We start from the raw sequence: 19,941 nt of genomic DNA, 5'->3' as shown, positions 1-19,941 counted from the left end.
CTGACCCACTGGAATTGTGATACAGTGAATTATAAGTTATATAATCTGTCTGTCAACAATTGTTGGAACAAATTACTTGTGTCATGCACAAAGTAGATGTCCTAACCGAATTGCCAAAACTATAGTTTGTTAACAAGAAATTTGTGGAGTGGTTGAAAAACGAGTTTTAATGACTCCAACCTAAGTGCATGTAAACTTCCGACTTCAACTGTAGATACACATAGAACTCTCTCTGAGACATTCAAACTTCACTTGTCACTCAAAATAACGACCAGCATCTCAATAGGGATTATGTGAAAAAACAACGTAATTTTTATTCCATAAATGTCTCAGTATGGCACATGAACAGAGGTTGAATGGTCTGAAAAAGATTTGGCACGGAACCTTTAAGCAGAACAAATGACCCCTCCTCCACACACACGTGACATGTGTCCAGTGTTAATACACACACCCATGGTTAGAACAGGCTAGAACAAAGTCATAAGAAACAATCACGAGAACAACCATAGTCAATATTGCAGAAGAAAAGAAGAAGCGAACCAAAAGAGCAGATGGAGTCTATGTTTAATTAAACAGAGGGAAGGAAATATCTCAAGTGTAGGCTTGTTGTAGTGTTAATTTTCCCTTTTTTCCTGAGAGAGGGTTAGGGTTGAAATAACGCGCGCACGCGCGTGTGTGTGTGTGTGTGTGACTCAGAGCGAGGCAGGGACAGGCAGAGACTGATGCTTTATCTACATTTCTGAGGGACAGGGTGAGAAAAGGGAGACAAGGAGAAAGGGGGTAAGTCAGCCATGCTCCTTCACTTCCCGTGGGTGAGGATTAGAGTCATCGGCCCCTCCAGCACTGGTTGACATATAAGCACCGCAGCGTTCCCCCTCATGTCCCGCTCTCTTCTTCACACACACACACACACACGTTACATGCTCTTACACACGCTGCACACACATGCTCTTATACCCAAGCACACCGCACACACTCATTAACGCACAACTGTGTACAAGCACATGGGAATGCACGCACACATATAGACAGGCACACACACTCGTACACACACAGATATACACAAATACAGTGTATATACACACAGATACAGTGTAGCATACCCAGGCCAGTACCCAGACAGGATAAGGAGTGACAGGACGTCTCAGTGTCCTCTGACAGTCAACCTCATCGCTCATTCCTCCTGTCTCTCTGTCTGTCTGTGAGAGGGAGTTGTCTGCCTGAGGGGAAAAGGGTTGTTCTGTGGTGAGTGAGGTATACACTGTGGGCGACCATGTTGGATATATGAGGTAAAGCACAGGAGGCTGCTGAGGGGAGGACGACTCATAATAATGGCTGGAACGGAGCAAATGGAATGGCATCAAACACCTGGAAACATGTGCTAGATGTATTTGATACCAATTCCCTGATTCCGCTCCAGCCATTACCATGAGCCAGTCCTCCCCATTTAAGATGCCACCAACCTCCTGTGAGGTAAATGTATGGTGAACACGAGGTAAACGTGTTAAGTAACACCAGGGTTTGAGCGCATTAGAAGCCACACTCTGCCAGCTGGTGGCTGATGGTGTGGGGCGGGGTAAAAATAAAGTGTCAAAGGGGGGTGTCAGAGACGGAGGTTGAAGGAGACCAGCCTGAATAAATACATCAGCACCAATGAGGACAGCAGCACACCTCCAAAACTGACAGGGGGAGACAACAAGTTAAAAAAATGTAAAAGTTAAGACAAAATCAATATCTCCAGTTAAAGGGCCTTATAAATCCACGTTGAAAGACCCCAAACACCAAATGACCTCAGGTTGCATCACTGATGTGTCCATGAGCATCAATAGATGTATTCATTCAATGTACGCATTGATTCTTGAAGAATCTAACTTCTAAATCCCTCATGGGCTTAGTTCAACTCCAAACTATTAGCTTGTTTTACTCCAATGTTTGTAAACAAAGTAAACGTAAACAAACACTGTATAGCCTTAAAACATAGTTAGAGCTAGAGTGTTGATATCATGGATGCGAGGTCAGTACTTGCATCCATAGCTTTGCCTATGAACTTGAGAGTGGTTACATTGCCTATGAACTTGAGAGTGGTTACATTGCCTATGAATTTGAGAGTGGTTACATTGCCTATGAATTTGAGAGTGGTTACATTGCCTATGAATTTGAGAGTGGTTACATTGCCTATGAATTTGAGAGTGGTTACATTGCCTATGAATTTGAGAGTGGTTACAATGCCCAATCCCTCAGCCTTTTACCAAAACAATGGCGGGGAGGTGCTTTGTTAGAACTGAGGGTTGCCCCATTAAACTTGATTTGATATTGATGAATGTTTACTGCTACTCTGCTTCTCCCTTTCAAGTTTGTTCATTGCATTGATTCTGGAGGTAATATAATAGAACAATTATATGCCATTTAGAAAACGCTTTTAGGCGACTTAGTCAGGTCAGCCCTCAGAGCCCTGACTCCTCCTCCAGCTCTACTCTGCTGCCTGGCTGACTAGGGAGGTTCTGACCACCAGTGTTGGCGTCTGGTTTGAACTTGACCCTGCATCACACTGGGTTGCGGGCACCAGTCTATCCCCACACAAGGAAACGACTATCAACACATGGTCCCCTGGCTGCGTATTCCTCTCACACCGTGGTTATTCTACACTGGCCCTCCATAGGGTGCAGCGGAGCAGACCGCCATTTGCACTTCAAAGCTTTGTAATGTACGCTATGGCCGCCGCCCAGCTTCAAACAAACATCAGACACAGTAGAGTGTGAATATGATGGCGAGCCAAGGCGCCCATAAACTGTAAATCTGTGTGCTGTGTTGCTGTAGAGAAGAGGAGAGCACAGTAGCAGAGGGGGGTGAATGTGTGTTGCTGTTGGGAGACTTGACTGCGAGCTTGTCCTCTGAGAGGAGAGGGGCACAGCTGCTGGCTCAGCACATCCTTTAATAATCGCCGATGGTTCAGGACATTCCGATATGAATCCAACAACTCCACAACACATCCCTGATCAACAGGGAAGGTTCCCGAGCATTGCAGGGGATGTCAGAGTGTTCTAGAACATCTGTCATTAGCGGTTCCAATTCTCAAGTCTGGAACACTTTGGATTAGAGGAGTCAATTTCTCTAATCTAGAACTTCCAAAAACAAGTATCTTAATGTTCTTGAACCTTTAGAATGAAGTGTTCCATAATGTTCCTTCTCAGAACAGGGTGTTGTAAGACATGAAGAACAGTGTCCCAGCTGAACACCACAGCTACAGTGTGCTCAGGAAGGCCTAGCCTGATGACCAGATCCATTATGCTGTACTCCACAATTACAGGCTTTTCAGCATGTCCCATTAGAGTGCTGGAGTAACAGTGTTAAAGGAGAATTTAGCTTTTTTGCAACCAAATCTCTATTTTTGATGTAAATGACATGTTATAGAAGGGTCCAGTTTGCGGAAACGGATAAGCTCTCAAAATAGTGATGCAGGTCTTTAGAGGTTATATACTGAGAGCTTTGCCGTTCCTAAAAGAACGTATATGGGTGTTTTTGGAGAATTTGTTCATGTTTATTCAGAGCCCCCTTACGAGGATGAGGAAGTGAATCACTGATTGGGGTAAGTTTCTCAAAAACATGTGAAATCTAAATAATACTACATTTGGTTGTTAAAAACAAAACTTCCTCTCCACCTGAGGTTTCCTGATCTCTAGCACAGCACAGTCAGACAGAAGATGAAGTCATCCACGATGAGACACCGCTAATCTCCCCCGCGTCACGGCACGCTAACACTCACATGTCAGCCACCCAAGTCAACCAAAACGGACATCTTGTGACAGAGAACATGGTTGCCAAGGAAACAATGAAATAAGCCTTATGTTAATGTCTCTCTGTTCTCAAATTAAGGACACCTTCACAGAACACAAAGCCCCAGCCTCTGAACCGCAGCCCTGCTGGGAGCTGGCGAGAGGTTTGTGTTAAGCCCACCGCACAAAGACACACATCATTAAGAAAGCCCCTTTCAATCAATCATTCACAATCAATCAGTCAGTCAATGTCAGTCAGTCAGTCAATCTGCAAATATGTGTGCGCTCATGCCTATATGTGCTTGTGCATGTGTGCACACGTACGCATGTGCTCTCCTACGTTTGTGCGTAGGCACAGGGAGGCCTGTTGGATAAGTGGCTGCAGGCTCTTGTACAAATCACACGGACGGCGCAGACTGACGTCCATGAGCATCTGATCTCAACCTCCACAAAACCTCACAGAGAGAAGATGGACAGGAAATACTCTGAGCCAGCACCACACGCAAAACCAGAATAACCAAGAGAGCATCTAAACACCAGCCTCGCAGAAGTAGAGTTGCTTAAAACCCATCTGAAGACCGACTGGCGTCATAGTAATAAAATCACCCGCTGACTTCTGGTCTGACCATGATGTAGAGTTAAACTAGGAGACTGGAGACTACAGACACACAGATCTGCATCTGAACGTACCACCGTCTCATCATCATCATCATCTGAACGTACCACCGTCTCAGTCGCCATCATCATCATCATCATCTGAACGTACCACCGTCTCAGTCGCCATCATCATCATCATCATCTGAACGTACCACCGTCTCAGTCGCCATCATCATCATCTGAACGTACCACCGTCTCAGTCGCCATCATCATCATGATGTGTGACAATAGAAGCTGCAAGGTTTCTCTGGGTCTGTATTCATAGGCCATCTGATGGCCATTAAAAAATATGATAGCAATAATAATGCTTATAAATTACAGCGGTTCGACACTTCTGGCCTTGACAACTGGGAGGAACATTTGCATTTGGCGCTGGAGCGTCTGCATCATTGACACTATAATGTAGCGGCTCCACTGTCGTTTTACAACTATTTTTAAATGGTTGGGTGACAGAGTTAAACTAAACTCTACGCGGGAAGATAACAACTGAATAATTCTATGGCTTACATCTGTACACCACCCACATATGGGACCAGCTCCAATGGTGGACCTGGCTGGTTCCCTAAAGGTGTTGTCTCACCTAAACAAGGCTATGCTCACCTCAAGCTCAAATAAGGCCCCTGAAACATGAAAAACACAAAGATCATTAGACCAGGACCTGAGCTAGAACCTGAGCTAGAACAGCCAAACATGTCAAGATAACCGAGGCCATCGACCCCTGTCCAATTAAGAAACACTATAGCCTTGATTGGCTGGTTTAACAGTGAGGATAACTAGGGCAGTGTGACACGCGACTTGACCACAAGCTCGTAACCTCAGATTGACTACGAGTTGAGAGAGGCAGAGGCCAGTGGAATACTAAAGAGACTGGCCATGATAGAGCAGACCTTTGATCTCTAGGGCTTATCCCAATAGGCAGAGGGGAGAGGGGGGAAAACCCCTGCTTAACTAGAAATCCCGTTTTTACTTAAAGTGTCAGTGAGAGGATCATAGAACAGCCTGGAGCAGAGGGAAACAGACAGAGAGCTGCTCTAAACTGGGGATTTAAAATGGAGGTCTGACTGGCCCCCTCCCTCCCTCTCTCTCTCTGCATCCTCTTTACACAACCCACACATTACATACACTCACCTAGCAGGCGCATGCACACACACACTGATTTAGCGGCATTCTAAATAATGGAAACAATATCAAGTTGCCATAGTAATCGAAAATACTACTGTAGGTACTGTAACTGAACGCACACACACACACACACACACACACACACACACACACACACACTTTACTTATTCCCTGAATGGTTGAGTGAGCGGGTCTCTTCCTGCACAGTAAACACAGCGTTTCCATTAGTGTTAAGTGTGTGTTCAGTGCTGTGTGACTCAGTCACTGCAGTGATGTTACTGGGACTGTGGGGCACTGGCCAAACTCGTTCTGCCACTAAGCCTTTCTAGCTTGGCTCTTCTCTGTGACACTTCATAAGAGCTTCATAATGCTTTCTGAGGTGTCAAGACAGGCAGGGAGTCACATCCAGAGTACTGGGGGAATAGTTGTTGTCAGAACCACTGAACACACACACACACACATTAATATGGAAATAACTAGTGAGGGGATTAAAGATCCCTGGTGTTGGGAAAATAAATATGTTAATAACTGGTGCATGGGATATGAGTGTTAATCACAAGTGCAAGGTACATGAATACGTTCAGCACTGGTGTAGGAATATGCAACTGACATGTAGAAGTGATATAGACGATGTAAATCACTGCATAAGTAAATCAAAAGTGTGTGTAGAGGATATAGATACAGGATGTAAGCCACTGGAATAAACCAAAGGAATATGTTCATTATTTCCATAAGCAACATGAATGTGTAAATCACTTGCGTAAGCGCCGTGAAAAAATATAAATGTCTATTGTGAGGACCATGGATATGTTAATAGCCTTCTATACTGTCTGTTCCCTCCTATTTGCATCAGAAACCCAAATCAAGATGCTATGATGAGGACTGTCGCAGCTGCAACAGTTGCCAGGGAAACCTGGTGGCAGGAACCTGTAGGGACATTGTGTTAGGATATGGGCACTCTGTGAAAGGTGATTTGCTACTGTTGGAAGAACACTGGCCGGCTTGTAGAGAGATATGTTGTCTTAAAGGAACATGATTGACAGGGGGCATCGGGCAAGCTGTGACGCTGTTTGGCGCATTATTCTGAGGGTAGGTAGTCATGGAAACAGGGTGTTGACTTAACGAAATCACACTCGGAGCACTGATAGCTATGACATTCTGAAAATGACAGGGTGAGAGAGAGCGTGAGCAAGTTTGTAAATCAAAGCAGGATCTATCCTGTCCTCCTTGTTCAGGAAAAGACCCCTCGCAGGCCATTTCACATTCTGTGTCATCTCAAGCACAGCTGTATTAGCCAAAGGGATACACACAAACAGTTATATTTCAATTAAATGGGGGAGAAAACACAAAAAAACTAATGCCACCAAGTTTCACAGAGCTCAACCGCCATTTTGTGTGCCAGGTTTTTTAATTTTTCAATGTGACTTCTGCTGACAGAACATCTTTCAGAATTATAACCAGTGTAATTATCGAATTATAATAACAATAACAATATTACAATTGAGATAACATTTGATTTAAAAAAAGATAAAGGAAATAATCAAACTAGATAAAAAAACTAAATGAAAAAAACACTTAATAGCTTTTTTTTAAGAGATCTATACGTTTCTATATTTTTCATTTATTTGTCCTTTTCCTTAAAAAAAAAATCCTAGGCTTTCTGTCTCTTTCACTGAATAGATTTCTCTTACCTTTCAAATGCTTCAAAATGCTGTCCTCCTTTAGCTCCCTGCTGCCATGAATTCCATTCACACATGAGAACACTGAGTTCTGATATAATCCCCTGCAAACGAGCAGTCTTCATCAAAGGTTCATGTCCTGTCTTTTACACAACAGAATAAAATGAGGGGTCCTGATCGGCTGAGACTGGTGTTGTTGTACAAAACAGAGGAGTTTGAGGAGGCATGGGCTGTGAGGATGCCAGGTGGGAGCAGCCATTTTGAGGACCATATATTTCCTGTTTCTGCAGGTTGGTGTTTGGTGGAACACAGTCCATCCCCTGTTGTTGGAGTCAATATGGTGGTTGAAGCGATCGTCATCGTTCCATGTGTAATCAAATCATTCCCCACTGGATCAATTATAAACATCACTTTCATAAGGATGTACTAGGCTGCTCTGCCACCTATACACTGACTGTACAAAACATTAGGAACACCTGCTCTGTCCATGACATAGACTGACCAGGTGAAGACTATGATCCCTTATTGATGTCACCTGTAAATCCACTTCAATCAGTGTAGATGAAGGGGAGGAGACAGGTTAAAGACATATTTTTAAGCCTCGAGACAATTGAGACATGGATTGTGTATGTGTGCCATTCAGCGGGTGAATTTGAACAGGGTATGGTAGTAGGTGCCAGGCGCACCGGTTTGAGAGTGTCAATAGCTGCAACACTGCCAGGTTTTTCAAGCTCAACAGTTTCCCATGTGTATCAAGAATGGTCCACCACCCAAAGGACATCCAGCCAACTTGACAACTGTGGGATGCATTGGAGTCAACATGGCCCAGCATCCCTCTGGAACGGTTTTAACACCTTGTAGTCCATTCCCCGACCAATTGAGGCTGTTCTGATGGCAAAATGGGTTTCAACTCAATATTAGGAAGGTGTTCCTAATGTTTTGTACACTCAGTGTATGATGTAATGATAATAGTAATAATGAGGATAATTATAATAATCATTTGTTCTCAATATCATGATATATTGCATACAGATATACTGAATGCATGAAGTTGAAACCGATCACATTGCAATTTTAGATATTACCACTTGAATCAGAGAGCATGCTAAACCTATATCTGCTGTTAAGAGCTATCTACAGTATACGGTTGATAAGCATTTACCGAATTATTATAATTATCATCATCATTACAATATCCATATTGTTTGTATCAAAGGGTGAAGTTTTGTAATCATATTTCATATGTTCTCATTAAATGGGAGAGTAAAGAACCCCCTTCTACAATGACCCTGTTTATGTAAATGTAGCAAGAGAGGGAACGCTTTGTGATGCTACAAAAATTGAAGCCAAAATAAATTCAAATCAAACACGGTGCCAGTTTCCAATTTTAGCTCTTGCTCATCCACAGCCTCCACTACAGTATGTCCCTTTCCAGCACAGAATGTCGGCCATCTTGTTTCTAGCCAAACAAAGTTTTCATAGTGATGACCGCTATGACAGCAGTTCATATATTCTTCAGAAGCTGTGGCTATTTAGTCAGAAACTTGGTAAAGATTCTTCATAATTTATTTCCTCGAATGAAAATATATTTATATATAATATGTACTTTCACAGTTTATTTGTATCTTTCGTAGTCCTTTTTGCTAATACATTTTTTTTTTAACGACGATTCACTCCATATACCTTCCTCTCCTTTAAAGAGAGTAGCCAGTCAGGTGTGAAAGAGAAAGTGAGATTGAGCCCACTAAGTAAAACACAACCGTTGCGGATGTTGTTTCCTCTTCCTACACATTGCTTGTTGTCCGACACTAAACTGTGTTCTGCTCAATGGTTTCCCTTCTGTCCTGTTCCACAGAGTGCGTCTGGGCAGCCCTGTACTGCTCTGACACAGTCCCAAACACTTATCTGCCTACTTCAACAGAGTGACTCAGATCTTATCTCTATATAAACATGGTGACTTGGATTGTATCTGGTAATATACGAGGTGATCTGTATTTAGTTATAACCATGGTGATTATTATTGTGTCTGAGTATTGAACCTGGTCACCTGATTCAGTCTGGGAATGCTGCTGATGGATATATAGATTGCAAGGGCTTTACGTTGGCACAGATATGCGCAAGTTTGGCACATAGTTGTCAATCTCATAATGCACTATGTATGTGTTAGCTGATAGAATGTTCCTGTCCTTGTGTCGGGCTGTGTGTGTCTGTGTGGGTCTTGGAGTGTCTCAGAAGATGTTAATGCTTGGACGGGTGTTGAGCAGACACAGTAGAGGTGTGAGAACAATCTCTCCTCTCTCTCGCTCTCTCACTCTCTATGCACTAACCATACAAAGAAGTGTCTATGTAATATTTCATATTCTGCCTGCCTACACTTTCTATCGAAATATGGCCATGGGGATAGTACAATCAGACTCCTCTCTCTCCCTCCATCTCCCTGTTTTTCTGTCTCTTCATCTCTCTCTATTTTTCCATCTGTCTCTCTCTTTCTCTCAGATCTGAGTCTCTTGCACATTCTCCTTGGAGCCACTCTTGAAGAGCAGAGGCTCAATCTGAGGGTTCTGGCCTTTCCCCATGAGCCCCTTCAGAGAGCTGTGGATGCCCAGCTGGGGCAGGGGCACAGGGGAGGGCAGCGAGCCACCAGTGGGGGTGCCACCGCTGGTGGAGGTGGGCCCCTGTGCGCAGGAGTTGGGGGTGCTCTGGGTCTGGGAACAGGGGGAGAGGGAGGGGGTGTTGTTGTTGAGGCCCATGCCCAGGCCCATCATGTTGTTGTTGAAGTGGTGGGCCTTGTAGTAGTGGTTGAGGTGCTCCTGTCTGGCCAGGTTGGGCAGGTTGACCATCTCCGGGTGATGCAACCTCAGGCTCTGCCCTCCTCCTACTCCTCCCCCTCCGCCTCCATCCCGAGAGACGGTGCCGCCCCCTGAGATGCCGCTCCCGCGTCCACCAGCACCGGCGCCAATCTCGTCCTCCACGTTGATGATCTCAATGGCGCGGGCAGGGCCGTGGTGCTTGTGCAACTGGTGCTGCTTCCTCAGTTTGTAGAAGACCACCAGCATCACGGCTGCCATGAAGGTAATGGCCACAAAGCAGCCAATGATGATCTTGGTGGTCTTCATCACGTCATCAAGGCCAGAGTAGCCCGTCTCGGCAGTGATGGGCACAGTAAAGGTGGGCCGGGTGGCCCGGGACGAGGACAAGGACCAGGCTGACAGGGAGGAGGCGGTGGTAGGGATCCCCCCCCTCCACTGGTGGCCAGACGGGGTAATGACGTATGACTCGTTGTGGCTGTTCATGACACCCGCGTAGACTGTCGGGCCCTCGTTGGGCTCCACTGTCTCCACGGTGACAGTAGTGAAGTAGCTGACACCAACGTCGGCGGCAGTGACATTAAGCACGGCGGTTGCCGTGGTGTTGCCAGCCGAGTTGGTCACCATGCAGGTGTACTGACCCGTGTCCCTCAGCGTGACGTTGGTAAAGTTGAGCGTACCGTCGTGCAGCACGGAGATCCGGACCCGGTAGGAGCCGTGGGTCATCAGGGTGCCGTTGGGCGTGAGCCAGTTGACCGAGGTCATGGTGGTGCCCGTGCGACACTTCAGCTCTGCAGCCATGCCCTCGGTAACGTTGAGGTCGGTGGGCGGCTCCACGATGACGGGAGCGTAGCAGGTGAAGTGGCTCTGGTCCAGCTCCCCGATGTACCGGCCCTTCAGGCCGGGGGGAGCGTGACAGCGGGCGCAGCACGTAGTGTTACTGGGCACCGTCTCCTTCAGCCACCAGCTGAGCCACAGCACGTCACAGTTGCACACCCAGGGGTTGTGGTTGAGGTGCACCCGCTCCAACTGGTGCAGCGGGGTGAAGAGGTCATGGGGCAGCGAGTGCAGGGAGTTGTGGGAAAGGTTGAGCTCCTCCAGGTTCTTCAGGTCGTCGAAGGCGTTGCGCTCGATGACCTTCACTTGCGAGTGCATGAGCCACAGCTTACGGAGCGACACCAGGCCTTGGAAGGAGCCAGGCCGGATGATCTCCAGACGGTTCCCAGACAGCTCCAGCTCCTCCAGACGCACCAGGGCCGTCAGGTTGGGGATGTCCTTCAGACCACACATGCCCAGGTTCAGGTAGCGTAGGTTGACCAGGCCCACGAAGGCGGCGTCTGAGATGTAGTCCAGCTTCTTGAGCTCTCCCAGGTCCAGCCGGCGCAGCGAGGGCACGCGGTGGAAGGCGTAGCCCGGCAGCGTCTCGATGGGGTTGTTCCGTAACCACAGCTCCCGCAGCTTGCTGAGGTACTCGAAGGCCTGTGAGGGGACCAGGGTGAGGCGGTTGTCGAACAGCTCCAGCGTATTGAGGTTGGGCAGGCCATTGAATGCTCCCACCTCAATCTGACTGATTTTGTTCTTAGACAGCTGCAGGATCTCAAGGTGCCTCAAGTGCTTGAAGGTGTCTGACTTGATAACCTGGTGGGGAGAGAGGGAGAGGGAGAATGTTAATATGTCACAACATGAAGAGTGACTAGACTGTGTAAACAGGGTGCAGATCCAGTGGCTGTGACAGCTGGGTAGAGTGTGAAAGCAATAGCACAGGTGTGAATGCAGGGGGACACTATCAGAACATTCCCATAATGTTTTACAAACATGAACATCAACTCAAATCTTACAGCAAGAGAAAACAAAAACTTCAAATCACTGATATGAGCCAAATTAAAATTCACAACACTACAAACAAATGATGAACACAGAGGCTGAAATGATTAATTGTGGTGTATCCGTTTTGGTAAATGAACAGACAAGAGACATGGTTGTTTTTCTCAGAGAGAAGATGCTTGCTGGTGCACTTGGACTGGGTGGGCCCCTGGACACCCCACACCAGTATCTGGGCTGTCCAAGCGGAGCTCATTTGGCCAGGCATCAGACACACAGCTAGTGAGCAGGACTAAAATCCCTTAAAATCTATTTTCATTTTATTTTTATTTTACTTAACCTTTATTTAACTAGGCAAGTCACCTATGGCTGTGTGAGATATGTGTGGGCAATGCTCTCAGTGAGGGAGGCAGTGAGAAGCTCCTGGAGACAGGCCACTGCATCCTCCTTATGTGGAGCAGGAGGGGGGAGGGTGATAGGGAGGGTGGGGGTGTTTAAGAGGGGAGTGGGAGTTGTCAAAGCTTTACTCTCAGGGTACTTGGGGGAGAGAAGAGAAAAAATAAGCCAAGGAATCTAGGATGCCTCCAGGTGTTACAATATTTTTAGATTTTTAATCATTTCAAGTGGGGCTTCGGGATACAACAAATCCAATCAGAATCCGTTGGCTAAGAGGGAAGTGTAATGTTATTATTTCTTTATTTTATATTTTAACAAGCTGCATCTCTTTAACTCCGTAAGACCAAACCATGAGGGTTGATGTTCCCTTTTCCTTCTGTAGCCAACTATACAGTCCAATCATTTGCCTCTCTGAGTGAGATAGAATGGCTGTTTGTCCACTTCCTCTCTCTGCAGTCACTTTATTGATTTGCCACAAACTTTGCCAAAAGCCTAAAACACTCTGTATCCAAATTCACAAATGGACTTAGCGTATTCAGCAACCTCGTGTCTGTGAAGTTGTCTAGACATTTGTAGAGTGCAGCACATTTCTGAGCGCAAATTTCCTAAATACATAAACTGAAAACAGCGGGAATATGTATTCTATTACACGGCTGACATGCTGAGGAAGTTCACATTGGGAAGTTGAGGTTAAATGGAGTGTCCCAGTGCAGCTGTAAAACCACAACAACTACCTTGGGGTTCTGACATACATTCTGCTAACACATGTGTTCCTGGTGTTTTGCTGTTTGCTATGTTACGGTTTGATTTCCATATTAACATGACCTCCCATTTGAATTGCAAAATGGTTGGGGAACACTGGGAGAACATAGGCATTATTCCATGGTAATTATGAGTGAATGACAGGTAATTACATTGAAACAAGTATATTAAAACAGGCATTTACATAATGCTTACCAACATACAGTACACGCACACGCACACAATCAAACAAAATAAATTAACAGTGGATAATGGTCAGTACAGTCCATATTTACCTCTATTGAATTCTCTTGCAGGTTGAGGTATCGTGTGTTGACTGATATGCTCTCAGGCACCCCATCCAGACTCTGTCTCGTACAGATGACTCGACTGGCCTGATTGGAGCAGCTGCAATGGGTGGGGCAGGGGGAGGCGGCCCCTACAAATTCTGGCCCAGAGAGGAGGAGCCGCAGTAGCAGCTGGACCAATAGGAGGAGGAGGGGGGAGGGGCAGGGAAGGCAGGTCACCGTGGTGATGCGCATGGCAACTGGGACATGACCCTGCCCTTTCTCCGAAGATGTTGATCCCAAGATGATGGATTCCTCAACCAGGTTGACTTTGCTTAGTTTCTCCAGTGGCAATTTGTTCCTTTTAATGTTTCATTTTTAAAGGTGTTTTATCTTCCGTCTATCTCTGTTTTTTCCAGGGGGGTTTAACAGAAATATGTGCATAAACAGATGTTACTCCTTTTTTTCTGTCGTCTAGGGATTTGAGTGGGGCCTTTGAGAAGAATCCACGAGTTACTGAGAGAGAGAGACAGAGAGAGAGAGACAGAGACAGAGAGAGAGAGACAGAGAGAGGGAGAGAGACAGACAGACAGAGAGAGAGAGACAGAGACAGAGAGAGAGAGACAGAGAGAGAGAGACAGAGAGAGAGAGACAGAGAGAGAGAGACAGAGAGAGAGAGAGAGAGAGACAGAGAGAGAGAGAGAGAGAGACAGAGAGAGAGACAGAGAGAGAGACAGAGAGAGAGACAGAGAGAGAGAGAGAGAGACAGAGACAGAGAGAGAGAGAGAGACAGAGACAGAGATAGAGACAGAGACAGAGACAGAGAGAGAGACAGAGACAGAGACAGAGAGAGAGAGAGACAGAGACAGAGAGAGAGACAGAGAGAGACAGAGAGAGAGACAGAGAGAGAGACAGAGAGAGAGAGAGAGAGAGAGAGAGAGAGAGACAGAGAGAGAGACAGAGAGAGAGACAGAGAGAGAGAGACAGAGAGAGAGACAGAGAGAGAGAGAGACAGAGAGAGAGACAGAGAGAGAGAGACAGAGAGAGAGAGACAGAGAGAGAGACAGAGAGAGAGACAGAGAGAGAGAGAGAGAGAGAGAGAGACAGAGAGAGAGACAGAGAGAGAGACAGAGAGAGAGACAGAGAGAGAGACAGAGAGAGAGACAGAGAGAGAGACAGAGAGAGAGACAGAGAGAGAGACAGAGAGAGAACACAGATATTAGAAGTAGCACAGTATATCATGCTCCTCCAATTGTTTAGAAACATTTACCCTGAGCAAAACTAATGGAAAATAAAATATTCTTCCAGGTATACGTTATTCCGAAAGGACTGTGAATCATGTGCATAACTTGAGAAGCCTTTAAAGGTGTGTGTCATTGCTCATTAGTAAAGGTCAAATCTTACAGCAAATCACTATAGTGAACAGCAGTGTCATCATACAACAGACATCTTTACAATATTGCAACTCTGGATCATACATTTCAGGTTACTGTCCGCCCTTGGAATGAAAAGTAATATTGTAATCCAAACACTCATGACTATGTTATTCATGAATTGGTTCTACAGTATATGCACTCACGCGTTCAAGACAACAGTTCTCAGGATGACAGTACAATACCAATAATATTGTTTAAAGAGATTTGCTGGTACTTTTGTATACTTTTTAGCCAGCAGTTCTGAAAGTAAAGCTCACGAGCCAAAAGTGGTCCCCAAAAACGGCGTACTACGTCACATATTGTTTGAGCAGATATGTGCACTATGTCATTGCTCTCTCTCTCTCTGTGTGTGCCTTTGGCTAGCTGTCACTCAAATGGGGAAGGGCTGAAGCTCATTGGCTATAAGTCGAATTGCTAGGGGGCTGGCCCACAAGGGGAAAAATGTAGGGAAATGGCACAGCACAGTTTTCAAACTAGGGATTTCATGGCTAATTGAGGTAAGATAGTAATTCTGCTCATATATTATGCATATATGAACTACACATTGACACATCAAGCCCAAAGCGGGAGATTTAAAAAAATACTCAGTAGTCGCCAAAGTTCCGGAGCATGTCTTTAAATCCCAGTGTCCAAACACTGAGCTGTGACTTCAACCCAAATCCTCTCTCCATTAGCATTGCACTGGTATTGGGTTGACAGTACTAATTCTATTTCCATACTGGCTCTGCATTACATGCTCTAGGGGCCACAGAATGGTGGTGAAGGGTGCAGTCTTCCTTAACACTGATAGATGGTTAACTCTACCCAGGCTCCTGGAGCCAGCGAAGGAGAATTGCTCTCCCTCTGCAGGTCATTTAGACCTGAATAACCTTAAATAAGGGCATACAGCTATACAGCCCACTGTTATTAATGATGATGGCTGTAATGATGGGGCTCTGACACGCAAATACATTTCACACGCTTGGCATTCACACTTGGCTCAGGGTAAAAAACAAGAGGAGAGATTGAGGGAGAGAGAGCGATTATTAATCTGATAAATGACTGTACAGCTGAAGGGAGAGAAGGGAATTATCAACACTACAGTAACAGATGAATACTGAACAGTTGCAGAGAGGCAATGGGAGAGCGAGGGGGGGGGGGTGAAAGAGCGAAACAGAGATAGAAGAGAGAGAGGGAGAGAGAGAAAGAACAAGAGGTTGAGCAAAGTGGGAGAGAGAGATAGTGAAACAGAGAGAGAGATGAGAGAGAGGGGTAGAGAAAGAACAAGAGATTGGGAGAGAGGGAGAGAAGGCAAGAGAGCGAGAGAGAGAGAGAGAGATTGGGGATAGAGGGAGAAAGAGAGGGAGATAAAGATAGATGGATGGAGTAGAGGGAGTGAGAGGGACGCTAAAGGGGCAGAAGCAGAGGAGAGAGAGAGAGGGGGGTAGAGAAAGAACAAGATATTGGGGATAGAGGGAGATAAAGATAGATAGATGGAGTAGAGGGAGTGAGAGGGATGCTAGAGGGACAGAAGCAGAGGAGAAAGAGAAATAGTTGGGGGAATGAAAAAGAGAATGGTCGTAGAGAGAGGAAAATATGGAGTAAGAAAAAATAAAGATTAAAAAAGTAGGAGGGAAAAATAGAGAGAAGATAGATAGAGAGGGAGGGGAAAGACTCAATAGAGAGATGAATATAAAGTAGATAGAGATGGAGGGAGGGGAACAACAACACAGAGATGCATATAAAACAGAGAGAGCAAAGGAGAGATGGAGGGGAAAGACAATACAGAAGAATGAATAAAAAAAGATGGAGATGGGTGCACAGAAGAGATTTCTCTCACTGAACGGTAGATGAGTAGGGAAAGAGAGAAGGAGAAAGAGGGAGCAAAAGAGGGGTGAGATTGATCAATAATTTGTACGCAGAGTGCAATGACATTAAAACACACACAAGGACACCGTGATAAATCCTATCTCCAGCACCATCTCTGTGTGATAGAAGTGAACAGGACACAGGTCCGGTCCTGACCTGCTGCTGCTGGGACAGTCACAGTTCTAGACCAGAACCAGTAGGATACTGGGACAGTCACAGTTCTAGACCAGAACCAGTAGGATACTGGGACAGTCACAGCTCTAGACCAGAACCAGTAGGATACTGGGACAGTCACAGTTCTAGACCAGAACCAGTAGGATACTGGGACAGTCACAGTTCTAGACCAGAACCAGTAGGATACTGGGACAGTCACAGTGCAGTGCCCCTGTGACAACAATTTTGGACCCCCTAAATGTGGAGTAGGAAATAATTTTTACATAACTAATCTTTGCTATCGTTCTTCTTTTACATCCGTTATTAGACAGTGGCAACGCGAAACACTAATGATTATGAACATGGTCTTTTGCCTGCTAATGCCTGCAATGCAGTGAAGAAAACGATATGACAACAATAACGTCTAATGTAACTGGCCCCTCTAACAGTACAACTGGCCCCAGCTTGGCCCCCCCAGTTGAAATGGTCTAGAACCGCCACTGTCTCACAGGGGGAAAGAATCATTTAAATCTAGATGTAATGTTCTGAAAAACGAATCCCCAGTGTTTCTCTTCTCTATCGTGGCTATTATGTGCATCCCAGCATATGTAACATAACAACAGACTGCAGGCATTACCCTTGAAATGACAGCCACCTCTATGTTTAATTTTAGCCACCATTAGGACTGATGTGTATGTACGGCAGTTATTTTGGGGAGACGACAGCTGATCCAAATCAAAGGGAGCCAAGGGAGATGGGATGAGATGTGAGGCTGAGAGAGAGATGCAGGCAGATAGTTTGGTTGGTTAGTGGAGAGTGGAGCGGAGTCCATCGAGGAACTGGAAGTAGTTGGAGTTGGCGTCTGCTTCACTGTTGTCGAACTGCTGTCACCATCAACATTTTAGTGGCCTCTGCCTGTCTCCATCTCCCTCTAGATCACTCTCTTTCTGCTCTCTCTCCCTCTCATTTTTCTCTCCTCATGTGTTGCTGCTGTGTCCAGTGGCGGTGGAAATACTGCATTGACCTCTCAGTCTGATGAACGATTAACCTGCAACACTGACATATTAACCCTTTGATCTCGGTTCTCTGTCTGCCTCGCAGGAGACCACTGTCGCTTCAATCCTCCCCCTGTTTTCTCACTTTCTCTCAATTCAAATCTTAGCCAAGAGTAACCATGGTTACCTATTCACCACACTGCCCCTTTCTCACTCTCTCTTCAGCTGTATCTCACCCTTTCCACATGCCCCTCCCCTCTGCCACACCCATAATCACATATTCAGAAAGAAAGACACAGACAGACAGACAGACAGACAGACAGACAGACAGACAGACAGACAGACAGACAGACAGACAGACAGACAGACAGACAGACGAGACAGACAGACAGACAGACAGACAGACAGACAGAAAAGACAGACAGACAGACAGACAGACAGACAGACAGACAGACAGACAGACAGACAGACAGACAGACAGACAGAGACAGACAGACAGACAGAGACAGACAGACAGACAGACAGACAGACAGACTAACAGTTTGGAACTGGGAGCCAGCCATCAATAATGAGTGTTCAGACACCAAGATGTCCGCTCAGTAGACAGAGCCCAGGCACCCAGTAGACAGACAGAGCTCCTATCTATTCTACTATCTGTATGTAGAGGAGACCCCTGACCTATCTGATCAGACTGACACCTAGGGCTCCGTTCAATCTGGATCACTGAAGCGTTACAGATTGCACGATAGAAATGTTAAGGTCCTTTTGATTGAGCCGACACATGCAGCGTTTACCATGAATGCAGTCTCCGTTAACACGGGAACATTGCCTTTACATTTCAATCACGCTGTAACTCTGTCCGCGACACAGATTGAATAGAGTCCCTGGCCAGGGTTAGAACATAACACCCAAGACGGTGACAGATCACAGGCCTTCTTCTTCTTCACATGTAAACGCTATCTAATGACCTCTCCTGTTACCAACAACAAGTTCGATGTTTACAAACTCATTTTCAAGAGCTCGAGTATCAGGAAACTGTTGAAAGTTACTGCAGAGAGGTCTATCGTTTCCCCGCCCTCCTGCCTAACTTCCACAGTGAGCCCGCTCTCTGTTATCATGTGATCTACACTGAACAGCTCACAGCGGAGAACTGGAAGATATGATAAATCAGCACTAATATGATTACCCCGTGTGTCTGCTGGTTAACATTGGCTGTTTTTTTACTCTCCGCACTACAAGAGTCCCCAGCCCACAATCTCTCTCTGTTTATCCCTTCTAGAGGAAAAGCAGGTCATGCAGGATAATAGTCAGAAGCCAACCCCAAAATAAAACCATGCCACCGAAGAAAAACTAAATCCTTTGATACAGTATTTATTTGAAACAACTATGTAGAGAACATTTCAAATGCTGTAACTTTAAGCTACTGATTTGTTGTCAGATATTAGCAGCAGTCTTCTTGTTGTCTCTCTACAGTAGTTCTCAGCCATAGAGGTGCTTGGTTCACGTTATTCTACATATTCAACTTCTGTGTAATCCAATAGAATGACTACACACAATCTAGCCTAAAATGTTGGGCTGATGTAGTCATCCTGCTTCATTTTACTCTCACAGTAGACAACTCACTGGGTAGTCTACCAGACCCCAAGCCTACTCTATACAGAGGCACTTGTAAATGTTTAAAGCATTTGAATAACAGCCAAGTGAAATTTACTCTGGGACCAAAGACCAGGAGCTTTTACATAAATGAAAAGGAGAATACTGCATCATGACACAGTCCCCGATTTAATGGAAAACAAAAAAATGGTTTTATTCTGCAGGAGGAACACAGTCACGCACAGACTAGTGGAGGGAAACCAACGGAAAACACACACACACACAATTATTTTCTACTGAGCCAGTTACTCTATGTTCACATTCCTATCTATTATTATTTCTTATTGTTGTTGCATTGCCCAGAAGGAACCTGCAAGTCAGCATTTTGTTGGACGGTGTACATGTGTATCCTGTACATACTGTCTGACTAATACAACTTTAAAATTGAAAAAAACACACATACACACACACACACATACAAACACACACACACACACACACACTGTCTGTGTGACTGAACACCTTTTCAATAGGCAAAACAAAGCTACCTGTATGCCACTGTCTTGCTGACCTAGGTACACTGAGAGGAAACCTATTAGGAAGCCTCCTCCACCTTCACCCCTACCCTGATAC

General features: G+C 45.5%; 1 protein-coding gene across 3 annotated transcripts in view; it reads right to left on the bottom strand.

Annotated features, from left to right (window-relative positions):
* Positions 1–289: 289 nt before the first annotated feature.
* LOC106606919 (leucine-rich repeat-containing protein 4B) overlaps positions 290–19,941 on the bottom strand; it is a 33,429-nt gene continuing 13,777 nt past the window's right edge. For all 3 annotated transcript variants that reach the window (XM_014203389.2, XM_014203390.2, XM_045720218.1), the window contains 2 exons: positions 13,293–13,799; positions 290–11,676 (listed from right to left, as the gene is read on the bottom strand). In XM_014203389.2, coding sequence (XP_014058864.2) covers positions 9,724–11,676; positions 13,293–13,538 — 2,199 coding nt within the window. In that variant the 5' untranslated portion in view covers positions 13,539–13,799 and the 3' untranslated portion in view covers positions 290–9,723. The remainder of the gene's footprint in view (positions 11,677–13,292; positions 13,800–19,941) is intronic.

Source organism: Salmo salar, chromosome ssa06, assembly GCF_905237065.1.
Source record: "Salmo salar chromosome ssa06, Ssal_v3.1, whole genome shotgun sequence".
Classification (NCBI taxonomy): Eukaryota; Metazoa; Chordata; class Actinopteri; order Salmoniformes; family Salmonidae; genus Salmo; species Salmo salar.
The sequence above is the reverse complement of the archived record's forward strand: the minus strand, read 5'-3'. Positions and strand labels throughout refer to the sequence as shown.